This window comes from Podarcis bocagei, assembly GCF_964188305.1.
Source record: "Podarcis bocagei genome assembly, chromosome: 5".
Taxonomy (NCBI): Eukaryota; Metazoa; Chordata; class Lepidosauria; order Squamata; family Lacertidae; genus Podarcis; species Podarcis bocagei.
Window position 1 is genome coordinate 48,243,604 of NC_138129.1, and position 17,633 is coordinate 48,261,236.

The following is a 17,633-nucleotide window of genomic DNA, read 5'->3' on the forward strand; positions in this document are numbered from 1 at the left end:
AATCTAGATCTGTCCTGTTGTTTCTTAGGAATTACTGTGTTTTGATGAGTTTTTCCCCAAGCCAGCTTCGATCCAAATTGAGAATAAGAATGACCTTAGCTGCATTTTAAGCTTAAAATGTGTACATAGTTTGGAACAGCTTTGGTTTCCCTGCTTGATCACCTCTGTTGGAAACAAGACGGGGGGAGTGTGACCTGGTTCCTCAACCTGGCAGATTTTGTTACCATGGGTCATGGTGTCCTTTTACATCCACTCCAAGGGTTGGACATATGGGAACTCTGCTTTGCCATGGTTCCTAGAACCCTTGAGAGCCCTTCCCAGAGTTGGGTCAGCAAAGCAGAGGACTCAAAAAGCTCTTTCAGTGGCACAGTTTCCCCACTTTCCATCCATCCATCCATCCATCCATCCATCCATTGGGTATGTGCCTAAGGTTGCAATGATGTAAGTAAATTATGAGTAAGTGGTGGACCCACCTTAAATAACTTTACTGGTTCTTAGACAGAGCACAGCTGGAGGAATAACCTTCGTGGCAAGAAATTGCAAATCAACAAGCAAGCAGGTAAGGGATCCCATTTTCAGAAGGCTAGGCCAGGAGTGGAGCTTGAACTGAGCAAGCACAGTGCATCGGGGAACCCGCAGCCCACATGGGAACAGATCTTCCCATGTGGAAGCCTGCAAACCACATTGATTGGTAAAGGAGGAGGATTTTGTGCATTTATTTACTTTTAATATGAATCAATGTTATTTCTAAAAAACCTCACCCACCGAAAAACCTGCGCCCACAATAAAAAACCACAGTGCCATTTAATTGTTTGTTAATCTCTTGTCTTAATTTTGCAATGACCGGTATTTGCATGTTAAGATTATTTGTTACTTTAGTATTTTATCTGCTCCTGACTTGTAGCTGTATTTGTTGTTTTAGTGATTGTTGTATACCTCGCCTTGAAATGGTTGGATACAGAGCAAGATATAATTATTTTCCAAAATAAATAAATGAGCAAACAATGGCATAACCAGCAGGGATCAGGAAATAGCCAAGGATTGAATAAAAGCAGCCTCTATCTCTATCCCACCTACCGTACCAGCCAAACAATTTAAGAGCCTTCATAAATAATAATTTAAAACAAAAAAACAGTCTTCTAAGGCTCAGAAGGGAGTTGGTCACCTAAGGTGTTCCATATGAAAGGCCCAAAATCAGAAGGGGAAAGCTCTAAAGGATGTTGCTGTTCCTGCCTGAACATCAGATAACAAGGGCTCAGAACGCAGGGTCTCACCTAGGCTCAACATGGGAAGGAGTACAGGAATTCCTTCTGGTCACCCTAATGGAGCATAACAGTCAATCAGGATGCTTAAAGATGGCTTACTATTTCACCAAAGCCACCAAAATGAATTTAGACTGCAACCCAACACACAGTTTAAAGGGATTTGTGTACTGAACTCACTGAGACTTGATACTGAGTACACACATGCAAAACTTTGCCGCAAGGCTGGCTCTGATGGTGCCATTCAACTTCAAATATTTGGGAGAATTGCCCCAGCAAAATTCAGATTGTTCTAAAAAAAAAAGTGAGACTGGATTTCCGTTCTTTCTGTTTCTATTTTAGAAAATCATTTCCTCTGATTGAAATACAGTTATAAGCCTAACCTGGTCAGTGGGGGAGGGGGGGGAAAGGATGTCCTTGAAAAATGAAAACAGGCCTCATTTTTTTAAAGTTGTCTGCAACAAGGCTGCATTGTAGCCTCAAAACACACAAGCACTTTTGAAGAATCAGGAATGTTGGAGCTGGTTTTTCTGCCTCTGTTTTAAATCTTTTTTTTCTGTTGTGGGTTATTTTGTTTGGGTGTTGGACTTGCATTTTTGCTTTGCTCTTTTTATTTATTGTTTTGCTGTGGACACTCCTCAGAAATTATGGCTGAGCGGCAGCCTATCAACGTGTTACATAAATGCCTCAGCTGGGAGAGGTGAGGAACAATGGAGCCAAGCTATGCCTCTCCTTGCACAGAAAATCTACTTCCATTATATTTCAAATATTAATTTACTCATTTGTCTCCATGTAGGCTAACCACAATTGTTGATGGTGTGAATCACTCTTAGAATCTCATTACACAAGGTGGGGGGAGAGAGGCACTGGACGTGATCCAGGGAAGCAGAAGAACAGCTGGGTCTCATTATACGGGGGGGGGGCTAAAATAAGGCACTGCAAATACAAGCCCTTCTATAGTCAGGCCGGTGTGCATTTCCCAGTTGCACAATGCACACATGCAGGAATGGTTCTGAGCACAGAATTCACCATCCTGAGAATCTCAGCTTGCTTTCTTTTTTAAAGAACGTTTTTATGCCATAAAGCAGTGAAGATAAATTTGGAGGATTGCTACTATTATTATTTTTACTATTATTATTATTTTCTTCCCAGGGTGGGTTATAGCAATTTAAAAACACAATATTAAAAACAATTTACTATCACAAGAATAGAGTGTATCTCTCATATATATATATATATATATATATATATATATATATATATATATATACACACACACACACACACACACACAAAGAGAAAGACCAGGATATGATAAAAGTTGCTAAATGAACCTCTGCGGCAAGGGAATTCCGCAACTTGGGCTTTGCCACAAAGAATCCCTTACCGCTGAGCTTCTGAGGGTGGCAGAAAAACCAAGAGGGTCCCCTCTTGAATTGTCTCTGCCTGTCATTGGCTCTGACTCCCCCTACTGTTAGTCTGCCTGCCTTCCACCCTACCAATTCCAGGGGGCAGCAGCCACCACTGCACTTGCTGCCCAGGGTAGACAATACAGCAAGGTCTCAAGCAGGAAGCAATGGAAAGGTCCTCCAGCCTTGCCAGATCAGAAAGAATTGTGGTTAATACCTTTTTGGAGCTTGCCATACCTGAAGTTTCTGCAGCAGTACCACATCGGCTATTTTGTCCTTGTCCTGTTTGGTTTGTTTGGCTTTCCAGTATTGTTTCTGGGCGGAGTAGCGGTTCATGGGACATACTCTAAAGAGGCAATCTGTAACGAGAAGAAGTTAGCAAGCGTTAGCATGCTAAAACCACAATTCATAAGAACATAAGATGAGCCTGCTGGATCAGGCCCATGGCCCACCTAGCGCATCCTGTTCTCACAGCGGCCAACCAATTGCCTGTGGGAAGCCTGAAAGCATTACATTCTTCTAACGCTCACCACTGATTATTAAGAGCTGCTGCTCACCAAATTATTCTCCTTCTACTAATGTTAACTTTCAGGTTAAATGCGATGTAAATGTTACATAGCTGAAAAGTCTGGAAAAGACAAGACTCGTAGCTGTGGGAGTCCACCTTTCCTTGTGTCACCGCTAGTGTCTAAGAGCTATGTGATAATGCAAATCCTTCTACAGCTTTTAGATGCTAGAAAAAGAGGGAGGTTTTTCATTATCGCCATCTCTCCTGTAGCTCTCAAATGCTAGGAAAAGAGATTCTCATACATCTTTTAGGAAGCAATAGCAATTCCTGCAAATGTAATGGCATGTACAGCTTTTAGGCAAGGATGGAAAAGTTCTATTAAGCAGTAAGAATAATTCTTCTTCACATTTGACCCTGAACAAAATGCATTATCAAAATAAAGGAGGGTTGAGAAAGAATTAAAATCAGCCTTGCAATGTGTGAGCATTGGGCATTGGGGCATGGGCATTGGGGGCAGGGGAAAGAGTTGCACTGTGACCATTTTTTAAAAGGGGGAACTAGCAACCTTGTATTTAAAGGTAGATCTACCCTAGAAAGTTCTTTAAATTCCCCTGCTTTAAGATTAATCCAATCCTTTAGTGATATTTTTGCCCCACCCTGGCAAAACATGTGAACATTGCTTTGAAAATTGGCCTAGCAGTGATTTCAATTGTTTGTTAGAAAGACAGTCCCAGGTGGATGGAACCAAAGTCCTTGATGGCTCTTAATTGCTCCTAAAATAGCACCACAGAAACATCAGACACTAGAAGAAAATAATTTCCATTCTTGGGTCCCGTCCCAAGTTGCTGGCAAACCTGCTGTCAGTTATTCATCAGAGAGTGATGAATAAGCAGGCGCAAAACATTATTCTCACCAGTTCTGGAAGCAAGCCATTTTTTGGTTGTCTCATCCCACACGGCTGCTTCTGCTATTGGCAAGTCCCACACCAAGGACACCTCACCTCCCATGCCAGGGGAATTCCTTAGCACAGGGTTAATGCATGTGGTGACCCCCTTTCCCCCTCCCCCAGTTTTGCTGGACTCCCAACTCTCATTGTCCCCACACAGCATGGCTAACCATCAGGAATGCTGGGAGTTGCAATCCAATAGCATCTAGAGAGCATCATATTGGAAACCCCCCACTTTAGCAGGTCCTGTCTCCTCCTCATGAATTAGGACCAGCTTCTCACAAACAGCAGACTGAGTGGTCAACCTCTGCCTGATCTGTACTGTTCTACTGCTGGTAGGTGCTCATAGATGGGACAAATGCCCAGATTCAATATTCACAAACAGACAAACCTCACACACAAATGCTTTTACATAGAAAACTAGACGGAGCTTCACACAAAACAACCTCTCATGTACTGAACATCTGTGTGAAGGGCCTGTGGGTTCTTACTGTCTCTCAGTACAAGAACTGATGTGCCCCAATGCGTCATCAATTGCCTGTGCTGGAGATTAATGATACCATTTCTTGTTTTTCATACATTTTCTCCTCCACGTAACAAGCTGGGAGCCCATATATAGTTGCTATTGTCAATTTGACTTCTGAGGAAGGCCAGACAAGAGTGAGGGCTGTGTCAAATTCCTACCTGGAAATCAGCCCTGCATCCTCACCAAAGACCATCACTTAAACAAAGAAGGGTTAACCCAGAGAATAAATGGAGCTTGAGGGTACAGCAATGCACTGGCGTCACCAGGGATACAGCAAAAGGAATGGATGTAGCTGAGTGGTAGAGCATCTGCTCTGTGTGCAGGTCTCTGGTTCAATCCCTGCCATCTCTGGGTAGGACTGGTAAAGGTAAAGGTAGGTAAAGGGACCCCTGACCATTAGGTCCAGTCGTGGATGACTCTGGGGTTGCGACACTCATCTCACTTTATTGGCCGAGGGAGCCGGTGTACAGCTTCCAGGTCATGTGGCCAGCATGACTAAGCCGCTTCTGGTGAACCAGAGCAGCGCACAGAAACGCCGTTTACCTTCCCGCCGGAGTGGTACCTATTTATCTACTTGCACTTTGACATGCTTTCAAACTGCTAGGTGGGCAGGAGCAGGGACCGAGCAATGGGAGCTCAATCCGTCGTGGGGATTCGAACCGCCTACCTTCTGATCGGCAAGCCCTAAACTCTGTGGTTTAACTCACAGCGCCACCCGCGTCCCTTGGTAGGACTGGTAAAGAACCCTAACTCAAACCCTGGCGAGCCACCGGCAGTCAGTGTAGACAATGCATCCCACATCATTTAGTGCAGGGTTCGTCCCCACCACTCCTTGCCTCTGCCATTATCACCAAAGGAATATGCATGTGCTTGCAAGTGGGTTGTGTCAAGGTTAAACTGCACCAGCAGTTCAGGGACTTAGCTGGAAGTGTCCCTGAGGACTGAACACCAGAGTTAGAGCAGAGGTGTGAATCCATTACTGGAATGGCTCTGCTTCCTGCTGATCCTGCTGGACACCAAGCTGCATCTGACCAGAGGATATGAATGGAATCAGCTGTCCTGCTGCTGTGTCCTCAATGGGTGGGGATTATGTGCAATTATGTTGTCTGTTACACCCAGCCAGCCACCCACAGTGTGTTTAAAAAATAAAATAAATCTCAAAGCATTTATTGTCATCTCTCTGACAAAGTACAAGATTTGAACGCCTTCATTTTTTTCCCCCTAACGTGTTCAAACATGGGGATCTGCCTTGCTGAAAGAGCCTCAGGGGAAAGCATGGAAAGGGGGCGGGGAGCAGGAACTGCCAAGCTGTGATCAGACATTTCTGTTGGCCCAGCCAAGTCCAGACACTTCATAGCTGAACTATGTGATTTTAGCTGGATTCTAAGGGCTGCCGCCAACATGACTTTTTGAACATGTGCAGCTTAAAACCTGTTTCCGAAGAGGTGTGCAAATGCCATTTCAGAAGTCTGCTTCTCTAGAAACGTACAGATTCTGTAAATATCCATTTGCATGGATGTGTGTCATTTGCAATCAAACAGAGGCACACAGGAAAGCCTTAATTGACATTTACAATGGGTCCGGGGGGGGGGTGTTTAAAAAGGAATATCAGGGCAGTTTCACTATGAAGTTAAATATCATCAGTAATCTTTGAAGACCAATCCACAAAAGAGACTTAAGGCGGATCAGAGGAATACAGTCAGCAAAATGCCACGGTCCAAACCAGGGCAGGAAAGAAATCCATGCCTCAGAATTATATACTTCGTTCAATTTAGTTTAGTTTAATTTGGAGGTTTCATAAGTAGTCTGGTGCAGGTCACCACTAGAGCTATGTCTGCTGCTTGGCGAACAGATTGTCTCTTGTTTTTCGACAAAACCATGGGAGGAATTCAATTTCACACTATTATTATTGTTCTGCCAGTACAACCATTTTTTGCTCTCCTGCTCCCATGTGCTGTTCTAGGGATTCTCCCAACCCTCTGGGGTTGATTGGGGGGTGCATGGGCACATGGGGAGAGAAGATGAGGGGAAGCCACATTGCACAAGCCAGACTCATTGCTGATACAACTGTTTTGTTGAATCTAGGCCCATGTGTTTCTGTCTCAAAAACTGAACCTGAAATGGGGGAGTTCTATTTCTAGAAATTGCCCAGTAAGTCCCTACACAGTCCTAGGACCAAAAAAGCTCAAAGACCCACAAGGATGTGATAACATGTGCCAAAGGCCAGCAGTTAATGATAGCATTTTTAATCTTGGGCTGTAAATGATTATATCACAGAATATCAAAAGTGCTGAACCTCTGTCTGAGCAGCCTTCTGAAATTCACTGAGAGTGAATTTTCCTGAAAGCTAGAACTCTGCACCAAAGGTGTGTCAGCTCCAGCAGTTTTCAAGAGAGTGTGATTTTTCTGAGTGTTTGGACCAGTCGATGCTGTTACTTGCAGTGGTTTCCTTGCAGTAACCTGAAGCTGCTCCTGTTGAAATCCTATGATGTCAAGAGGAGAAACAGCCCTGGAGTGGCACATGCCCTGCTGGCATTGAATTCAGGGTCAAATTTGCTGAATCCCAGGATGGCAAAGTGTAAAAACCTGAGGATTCATGCTAGGTTTGTTGCATATCCTTATGAGAATATGAGATCCATTCTGCTTCAAAAACCCACTGCATAGCCAATGCAGCAAGATGCAGAAAGCCCCAGAAAAGAAATGTCTGTCTGCAGATCTGAAAACATTCTACCCCAAATACAGTATATTTCTGTTTTGTTTTCCTGTGTGTTTCCATTCTGAGCTGTGGCAAAGGAAACAAGACAAGGACAAGTGACAGCAGAGCAAAGGGGGATTTTTCACTTCCAGAAGCACAAATATCATAGCACAAATACATATATACACAGAAAACCACGAGCCAGTCAAACCTAACAAATAGGATGGGTTTTATTATTTTGTATTTAAATGATATAGTTCTTCTATTGCTGTAAACCATTTCGGATGGGCTTTGCATAGAAATGCAGCGTAAATATATTTTGAAATAAGCAAATGCACAAATGTTTAAAAGCCAATACTTCTGACAATGGCATAACTGTACCCCTTTCCATCTCAAATAGAGGAAACATTATTACTACCACATACAATTATATCTATAGTGTTGCCTTGTACAGGATACTCCTGGAAACAAAAGGGCAAGGATTAAAAGATTAGATAAAATGGTGGTGGAAGAGCAACAAGCAATTTAATAGCCACAGTAAAACTGACACAAGCTGCCAATTACTCTGTTTAAACTTGCAAATAGCTGGAGGATATTTTCAACCCATGACCATTATACAATGCTGCAAAACGCATAGGCAGCTTGGAATGTGTGCCATTGCTTGAGCAACAGGTCAAAAGTCTGCGTCTCAAAAGAATTCAGGTTCTGGTTTTGCTTTCCCCGTTTGTTTGTTGTGGGCTGCCTTCCCCCTGAAATGTAGCCTTCTCCTTAACATGGAAACGGAAGAATGGGGATGAATTTTGTAATGGTTTTTCTAGAATGACTGCTTTTAAATACTGTTCTTACGCGTTTTCTCTATACCTGTCCTCCGCTCCTACTTCCTTTTTAAGAATCATACTTTTTGTATTTTTGATATGTTTGTATTTATATTCATTTCTGTATGTTTGTGTAATGTATTGATAAATAAATTGTTTCAAAAGGAATAAAGAAGGCAGCTGGCTAGCTTACGGGACACAAGGGGGCCAGACACAGCTCTGTCCCTGAGAGCAGGAGGAGCAGCTGAGAGAGATGCTGCCACCAACAACAACCCACGTACACCAGAATCTGCCACCTGAAGTGGCTTCCTCACTCTGCTTAATGGTAGAGCCAGCCCTGATGGCTGTCCCTGCTGCATAGGGGCAGCCGGAGCATATGAATTCCATCCCAAATGGTTTGGGTTTTTTTATAAAAATTTTATTGGGTTTTATAAACAAAAAATACACAACACAGACACACAAACACAAACATGCATAATTTCAAATCCTTACTTTCTTAGCCACTTTCCCTGACTTCCCCACACCTCCCCTTCTTACATCCTAATTCCAATAGTTAACTCAGCAAGTTCTTATCTTCCACCTTTACCTTATCATTATTATTTTTTAACTAAATTCTTCTTCATTAACCAAATTTAACTTTTACCTCAATTAAATCGCAATACTAATCGTTTACGTCCTTTTCTAAGGTCGACCCAAATTCCCTTCCACAGATTCCCCAATTTTTATATTAATTACTAAACATACTAAACAAAAAACAACATAAAATTATGCACCCTTTGGATTCAAAAACTCTCACCCCCCCCCTTTCCCAGTTTCAATCCCCAAAATATGTCCACAGTATCAGTTCTTAGCCTGGATTCCTCACGTCCGAGGCCTTCAAATCTCTCTCAGTCCCTCTCTGCCGGTTTTGTTGGTAGTCCTTTATGTTGGTCATCAAGTCTCGGAGGAGCTCTGTCCCAGCAAGATCTGTGTTACTTCCAACCAGTCCTTCATATTCAAAAGCAGAGCCCAAATCATGTTTCTTACTTCTTTTAAGTCCAAATGTCCCAAAAGCTCCAACTTTTATCTTAATCAAATTTGTAATCCATAGTTCTTCCGATCTCCCCATGAAGAGATCACTCCATTCTTCATTCTTAATTTCAGTCCAAATTCTCATCGTCCGAGTCTTGTTTTCCTTGTACAGTGGTGCCTCGCAAGACGAAATTAATTCGTTCCGCGAGTTTTGCTGTCTAGCGAATTTTTCGTCTTGCGAAGCACGGTTTAAACGGCTTAACAAAGTCGCAAGACGTTTTCGTCTTGCAAAGCAAGCCCATAGGGAAATTTGTCTTGCGAGGCAAATCGCGGACGAAAAACCTTTCGTCTAGCGAGTTTTTTGTCTTGCGAGGCATTCGTCTTGCAAGGTACCACTGTAGTTCATTTTTGTAGGCCTCTGGTTGTCCCATTCCCATCCCAAATGGTTTGTTTAGGAGGATTCTTATGCCAGAGTGTGGTGGCAAGGCAAGTCAGAAGAGAAATCGTTGAGAAGGGAAATGAGCCTCTATACTTATAGAGAAAGTGGGGTTGTTGGAATGGACAAGGACTAAGAGAAGGGATGGTTTTAGCAAAGAAACCTGGTGCTTTGGCCCTGACATCCTGTTTCACAGGCCAAGAGTTGCCCTGCCCTTTCCCTGACTCATCACCTTTTCCCTTTGGAACAGGACACCAGGCAGCCAACACACCACAAAGACATGCTTGAGAATCCATGGCTCTGGCATGCCTAGGAAACAATTAGCAAAGGTTGAGTCACGGAAGGCATGGCTGAAGTGTGCCAAACGGGAGTGGCTCAGGTTAGTTCTTCTCCCAGCACCGTGTCCACATCATCAAAGAGATTTCCACAGCGCAGTTCTCTACAGTTCTACTCAGAAGTAAGTCCGCCCAGTTCAATGGGGCTTACTCATAGGCAAGTGTATACAGCATTTTAATCAAAGGCACAGGAGCACAAAAAAGCCTCAATAGCACTTTGCCCATTTCCACAGGTGCTGGAATTGCATATTATGGATGTGTCCAGGGAGAAAATCACCAGGTCTAAAAGGAGAGCGGCAAAGAAAGAAAAATGGATGGGGAGAAAGAAGACAAGAGAGAACGGTTGACCTACCCACTTTGGACCCTAGCCACTGCTGATATACAGGTCCCCCACCACCGATGATGTCCTCAACTGGGGGGGGGGGACCTCCCCACTTCTGATATAACGTATAAAGGTTGCAAACCAAGGACTCTGGTGGCAGCCCCAATGCGACTATGGTAGTGCACAAGCGGATCACCACAGGAGATGGCCAGAAAGTGGTACCAAAGGTGCTGAAGATACACACCCTTACCCTAGTATTTGACACCCAGGATATATAGAGATACCTGGAGATATAGATATACATACAGTATTTTAGTTCCCAGTCTAGTCTCATAACTGTAATTGGTTATAAACTGTTTTTAATATTGTATTTTTAAATTGCTGTAACCTGCCGTAGGACTTTATGGTAAAGGGCAGGTAAGAAATATTAATAATGATGGTGATGATGATGATGATGATGATGATGCAGCTGCCAGCACAGCCCAGATATAATAAGTCAGTCATCTGACCCTTAAAAGCTACTGACTGATGCCTGAGCCCTCGCTTTGATTGCTTCTCCCAACTTGACTTTCTGTGGAACTGCCTGCATCCCTCCAGGCCACTAGCTCTGACTGTTTCCTGATTAAACTCTGGCAAAATGCAACTCACCAATCCTAAATATTTGCAGTGACATATCTGTCCACAACGTTCACGTGATACTATGGTTTGTGACACGTCGTGCTCCTTTAGCAGATAATCCATCCTGAACGCCTACTGGGCTTCAAGTGTTGGTAGGCTTCAGTTTCATAAGGCTCTTTTCTGTTTATTTTTTTTCTTCCAGATTATCTAAGAACTTCAGAATCCTACTACGTCAGATCAAAGGCCCATCTAGTCCAGCAGCCTGTACTCTCAGCCAGACAGATGCCAAGGGGAAGGCCAAAAATAGGACCTGAGCGCGGCAGCACTCTAACCATTGTACTCCTGAGCAACTGGTATTCAGAGGAACACCTCTTGTAATACTGGAGGTAGGACATAGTCGTCATCACAATGGCCATTGGTAGACTTATCATCCATGGATTTATCAAAGCCTCTTTTAAAGTTGGTGATGGGAACCATTGCTTCATCTTGTGGCTGTGAATTCCATAGTTTAACTATGCACAGTGGGAAGAGTGTTCTTCCTTTTGTCTGTCCTCTTCCTGTGGGATGTAGCATAAGCAGTCAAGTACAACACTTCCTGTTTGCCCAGAGTGGACACAGAGTGAGGAATATAATAGACATTTTGGAATTACTGGAGGTGAACATAAACACTAAAGCAGTTTTGATCTTTGTGGACGCGGAGAAAGCCTTTGACAATATTTCTTGGAGTTTTATGAAAAAGAATCTTCATGGGATGGGGGTAGGTGAAGGATTTGAGAATGGTATGGGTGCTATATACTCTGAACAAAAGGCTAAGTTGATTGTAAATAATGTGTTAACTGAAGAATTTAAAATAGAAAAAGGGACACGACAGGGGTGCCCAATTTCCCCATTACTTTTCATTTCAGTTCTGGAGGTGTTGCTAAACATGATCAGAGGTGACCAGCTGGTCAAAGGGGTACAGGTCGGAGCTAAACATTACAAATTAAGGGCCTTCGCAGATGACTTAGTACTTACTTTACAAGAGCCAGACACTAGTACAAAAAGGGTTCTAGAGTTAATTCAAGAATTTGGTCAAGTAGCTGGATTTAAATTGAACAAACAAAAGACTAAGGTTTTGGAAAAAAATTTAACAGTCATGGAAAGGGAGAAGTTCCAGAATGAAACAGGCTTGATGGTGGTTAAGAAGGTGAAATACCTAGGGGTTCATATGACATCTAAGAATTTGAACTTGTTTAAAGATAACTATAAGAAATGTTGGTCAGAAATTAAAAAAGATCTAGAAATATGGTCAAATTTGAAGCTTTCAATGTTAGGCCGAATTGCAGTTATTAAGATGAATGTATTGCCTAGAATGTTATTTTTATTTCAAACATTGCAAATTCTGGACAAGATGGACTGTTTCAAGAGGTGGCAGAAGGATATTTCGAAATTTGTCTGGCAGGGCAAAAAGCCCAGAATAAAATTTAAAATATTAACGGATGCAAAGGAAAGAGGGGGATTTGCCCTGCCGGACTTAAAACTGTATTATGAATCAGCAGCGTTTTGCTGGATGAAAGAATGGATGCTCCTCGAGAATACAGATATCTTGGACTTAGAAGGTTTTAATAATGCATTTGGATGGCATGCATATTTATGGTATGACAAAGTCAAGGTGCATAAGGCCTTTAAAAATCACATTGTCAGAAAAGCATTATATAATGTTTGGATTAGATATAAAGACTTGATGGAAAACAAGACCCCTAGATGGCTATCGCCTTTGGAGGCTAAAGCCCTGAAAAAACTTAATATGGAAACCAAATGGCCAAAGTATTGTGAAATTTTGGAACAAGAGGGTGACAAATTGAAGCTACAGAGTCACGAGAAATTGAAAACCAAAGTACGAGACTGGCTCCATTATTACCAAATAATGGAGGTTTATAAACAAGACAGGAAAATTGGCTTCCAGGTGGAGAAATCAAAATTAGAAACAGAATTGTTAGAACCCAATGCTAAGAATTTGTCTAGAATGTATAATTTGTTGCTGAAATGGAATACACAAGATGAAACAGTTAAATCAGCTATGATTAAGTGGGCACAGGACATTGGTCATAACATTATGTTTGCTGACTGGGAACAGTTGTGGACCACCGGTTTGAAATTTACGGCATGTAATGCCTTAAAGGAAAATATTATGAAAATGATTTATAGGTGGTACATGACCCCAGTCAAGCTAGCAAAAATCTACCATTTGCCTGATAATAAGTGTTGGAAATGTAAGGAAACTGAAGGTACTTTTTACCACCTTTGGTGGACGTGCCCGAAGATTAAGGCTTTCTGGGAAATGATATATAATGAAATGAAAAAGGTACTTAAATGTACCTTCCCTAAGAAACCAGAGGCCTTTCTCTTGGGCATTGTCGGCCAATTGGTGCCAAAGAAAGATAGAACCTTTTTTATGTACGCTACCACAGCAGCAAGAATACTCATCGCAAAGTATTGGAAGACACAAGATCTACCCACTCTGGAAGAATGGCAGATGAAGGTGATAGACTATATGGGATTGGCTGAAATGACCGGCAGAATCCGTGACCAGGGGAAAGAGACGGCGGAAGAAGATTGGAAGAAATTTAAAAGCTACCTTAAGAAATATTATAAAATTGATGAATGCTAAAATGTTGAGGTTTTTAGAAAGAAAAGGAGATTACAGCGACAAAAGATTAAGTAAAAGAAAAGAATAAAGAAGGAATATATTTGATAAAACTAAGTTTAGGATTTGCTGAAATAACTTTGGAAATTGGGATGTAGAAAGGGGAGGTTTGGGGGAGTCAGAGAAGTGAAGGTTATGAAAAGAAGGATATGAAATTATACATGTTTGTTTGTATTTTTTATTGTTTGTATTGTCTATAATTTTTTTTTGTAAAACTAATAAAAAATATTTTTAAAAAAACAGAGTGGACACACAGGGGGATGTTACTCCAGCCAGGAGGACTTCCTGTTACACCTGTCTGGAGCATCCTCCCCCTGCATGTGACCAGGTAGATGGGTGTGACCCTGTGAGAACCTGTAAAAGGGCCAGTCACACAGCCATCTTCCTCTTTGACTCTCTTCTGATATTGATGTTATTTTGCTGTCTGCTGGCTCTCAGCCAGCAGCACATGGGCTCATTCCCATACGGGATTAACTCAAACCTTTTTCTGTAACTACAAGCTAATGCCTGCCTTCAGGGACCCTATTGTGAACTGAATGCAAGTAAACTTTTTATCATTACTTTTAAAAGAAGACTTTTGTGTCTTTATTCCTTTTAAGAGGAAACAAAGGGAATTTACCAGGAACAAACCCAATCTGGACAAGGCAGATGGGATTGTTTAAGTAAAGAGATTCAATGGAATCTACCAACTAGCTTCCTGCTATACACCGGGGAATGTACTCTGCTACTGACTCACTAGCGTGAGTGGGGAAGGATAATATTTAATCAATATATCCTCTCCTACTATCCCACAACATTTCCACACTACCAGCATTCAGCATCATGGGGGACCCTAGGTTATCCCAAGAAACCATTCGTTCATCTACCTCAGTACTCCATAAAGAAGGCTGATCGCCGAAGAATTGAAGCTTTTGAATTATGATGCTGGAGGAGACTCTTGAGAGTCCCATGAACTGCAAGAAGATCAAACCTATCCATTCTGAAGGAAATCAGCCCTGAGTGCTCACTGGAAGGACAGATCCTGAAGCTGAGGCTCCAATACTTTGGCCACGTCATGAGAAGAGAAGACTCCCTGGAAAATACCCTGATGCTGGGAAAGATGGGAGGGCACAAGGAGAAGGGGACGACAGAGGATGAGATGGTTGGACAGTGTTCTCGAAGCTACGAACATGAGTTTGACCAAACTGTGGGAGGCAGTGGAAGACAGGAGTGCCTGGCGTGCTCTGGTCCATGGGGTCCATGGGGTCACGAAGAGTCGGACACGACTAAACGACTAAACAACAACACTATTTATGCTTACTGGTAGTGGTTCTCCAGGATTTCAAACGAAGATCCTGTCCAGCCTTCTTTGGAAATGCCAGGGATTGAACTGGGGGCCTTTTGCATGCCAAGCAGGTGCTCTCCTGCTCAGCTAAGGACCTACTGTACCTTCCCATATTACGAGAGAGAGAGAGAGAGAGAGAGAGAGAGAGAGAGAGAGAGAGAGAGAGAGAACAAAACTTCCAATATCCCTGGATGGGCCTGCTTCTCACTGTGTGTTCTAGCAACTAGCATGAGGTGGCTCTGATCTTGTTGGCAGCTTGCCGAATTATCTTCTTGGGTGGGGGGCAGCATGGCTACCTATCAACAGTAGCTGTCAAAGAAATCAAGATGGAGGAAACATTGGCTAGATAACCCTGACCCAACGTTTCCCTCAAATCACTAGAAAAACAGACTAGGTAATTCTGCACCATGTTTATTTAGCCACACCTGCAATTTTGTTTTCATCAGTGCTCAGATGGAAACATCCCAGAACGAGGTGAGAAAGAGGCACTCCACCAATAGCCTTGGGGGAATGTTCCTTGAACTGAAATATAATAAGATTGATTTCACCTTCCTAGGTATACATCCTACATTCATCTTTACATTTCCAACAATGTTTAATGTTTGATTGACAGAACGTCACTGACTCTTGTTACCAATAAATTAACAGAGCTCAAAAAGCACCACAGAGACGACTAAAAGATAATCTAAGGTAACATACACAAAGCTTAGCAAATTAACTGTATTCCTGAAGTGCCCTTCCTTTCTTTGCCCTTCCTTAGCTGACATACCTCCAAGTATCTTACACTGCCGGAACAGAGTGAATGAAACAAATTGCAGAGAAGACAGCTTGCATTGTGTGGTGGTTCAGAAACTGAGCTGTGAATCAGGACATCCCAGGTTCATATCTCACAATTCCATGAGCTCACTGGGTAGCACTGGAAGATCCACTTTCTCAGCCTAAGTCTCCCATCTGCTAAATGGAGGTTAATAATCATACTGACTTACCTTACAGGTAAGGATTGCAACCTGATAATATATGAAAAATATGCTTTGAAAGCACCATAAAAAAGTTCAGTATTATTCTCCCTTTAGCAATAGGATTTGGCTGGGGGGAGGGGGGAATCTAGAGAACCAAGAGTTATATTTTATATGATATGAAAACTCATACTACCCTTGTACCAGTTTAAGTTTCAGATTTTGCTTTGTCTTTAAATCATGTTCCTCTACCCCAGCTTGGTCTAACTTTAAATAATTTTTTTAACCAAGTCAATGCATCAGCCAGAGAGATCAGAGAATGCATTCAGTTAAAAAAGAAAATCCCAACTGACTTGAATGTGCTTGGGAGCCCGGCCATCTAACCAGCATTAGAGAGCCAATGCAAGCTCCCAATAAAATTTATTGCTTTGGCATTGGCTTGAGTGGCTTCTTGGCTGCTCAGCGTTTGGCTGAAACACACAAGCTGCAACCCTACACCATGTACAAGGGGAGCAGGCACAGAAAGGCCTTTCATAAGAAACCAAGGTAGCCTCCCCTTCCGTACCTGGGCATTCATGCCAGCCAATGCCACGTTGAGTGTGCTGGATGTCAGAAGGCCTCTCCATCCTTCTAAACCAGGCATGGGGAGACTTTGGTCCTTCAGATGTTGCTGCGCTGCAACTCCCATCATCCCTGGCCTTTAGACATGCTTGCTGGGGCAGATGGGAGTTGTAGTTCAGCAGCTCCTGCAGTGCCAGATATTCTAAATGGGGGTCCCTTCATGCCCTCACCTTAGAACCTGTTCTTGTTCTGCTCCTGCTTTTCATGGGGAAGCATCTGTGTACTAGGGAGCAGTGGGTGGAGTGGGATATTGGATGCAAGGTGCAGGGGGGGACTCCATTTAAAATGTTTGGCCTGTGGGGCATTTGACACAACAGCAGAGCGCCAAGCATGGAAATTGCCTGGGGATGGGGAGGAGATGGCCGCGGTGGCTTAGGAGAGCCCACTGTGACTCTCGCTCCTTTCACAGGGGTGTGGGGTGAAGAAATGCAATCATTGTCTGCTTGCTTCCTCCCATCCATCCGTACAATTCTCCAATTGGTTTGATACAGCATAAATAGGTTATATTTCCAATTGTTACAATCCCAACCAGCTCCAATCCAAAACTTAAAAGTAAGATTAGTAAGAAAAGTAAGATTAGGAAAACCCTGATCCACATAATTGATCACATGACACAGTGCGCGCACACCATTTGAATGGGGTGGGGGCGAAGGGACCTCAGCCCCTAGGAGTTGGCTCCTGTGCTGTGAACCCTTGTCAAGATTTATTGTTATTGACTTCTATTTGTTTGCTTTTTTAATAATATTTTTATTGACCTTTTATGAAAACAAAAGAATTTCGTTCACTTCTATTTGTTTATACTGTACTCTACACTTCAGCCCTCCATGCTCTAGTAATTTCCAGACTGGATTATTGCCATGTGCTCAACATGGGACTGCCCTTGAACTTACAAACGATTAACAATAGTACAGTGATTTCCCTTCTATCTCAGTCACAGCAGTCACTATGGAGAAATTATCGTAACCCTCTAGATTGAAGTATACCCTGTGGACACGAGCTTAATCTCCAAAGTAAAAGATTTTCTAAGTCTGTTTCAATATCTGTACCTGCATTTGTCCTGGAAGACAACACTTCGTGCTTGGCAATTGTTTTTAAAATTGTCAATGAAGTTTGGAAGAAGAAGAAGAAGAAGAAGAAGAAGAAGAAGAAGAAGAAGAAGAAGA

At 42.6% G+C, this 17,633-nt stretch overlaps 1 protein-coding gene across 2 annotated transcripts in view; it reads right to left on the reverse strand.

Moving 5' to 3' along the window:
- The window catches only part of ITPR3 (inositol 1,4,5-trisphosphate receptor type 3), a 107,180-nt gene that overhangs the window by 60,377 nt on the left and 29,170 nt on the right, over positions 1-17,633 (reverse strand). For both annotated transcript variants that reach the window (XM_081195791.1, XM_081195792.1), the window contains exon 3: positions 2,909-3,030. In XM_081195791.1, the coding sequence (XP_081051917.1) occupies positions 2,909-3,030 (122 nt within the window). The remainder of the gene's footprint in view (positions 1-2,908; positions 3,031-17,633) is intronic.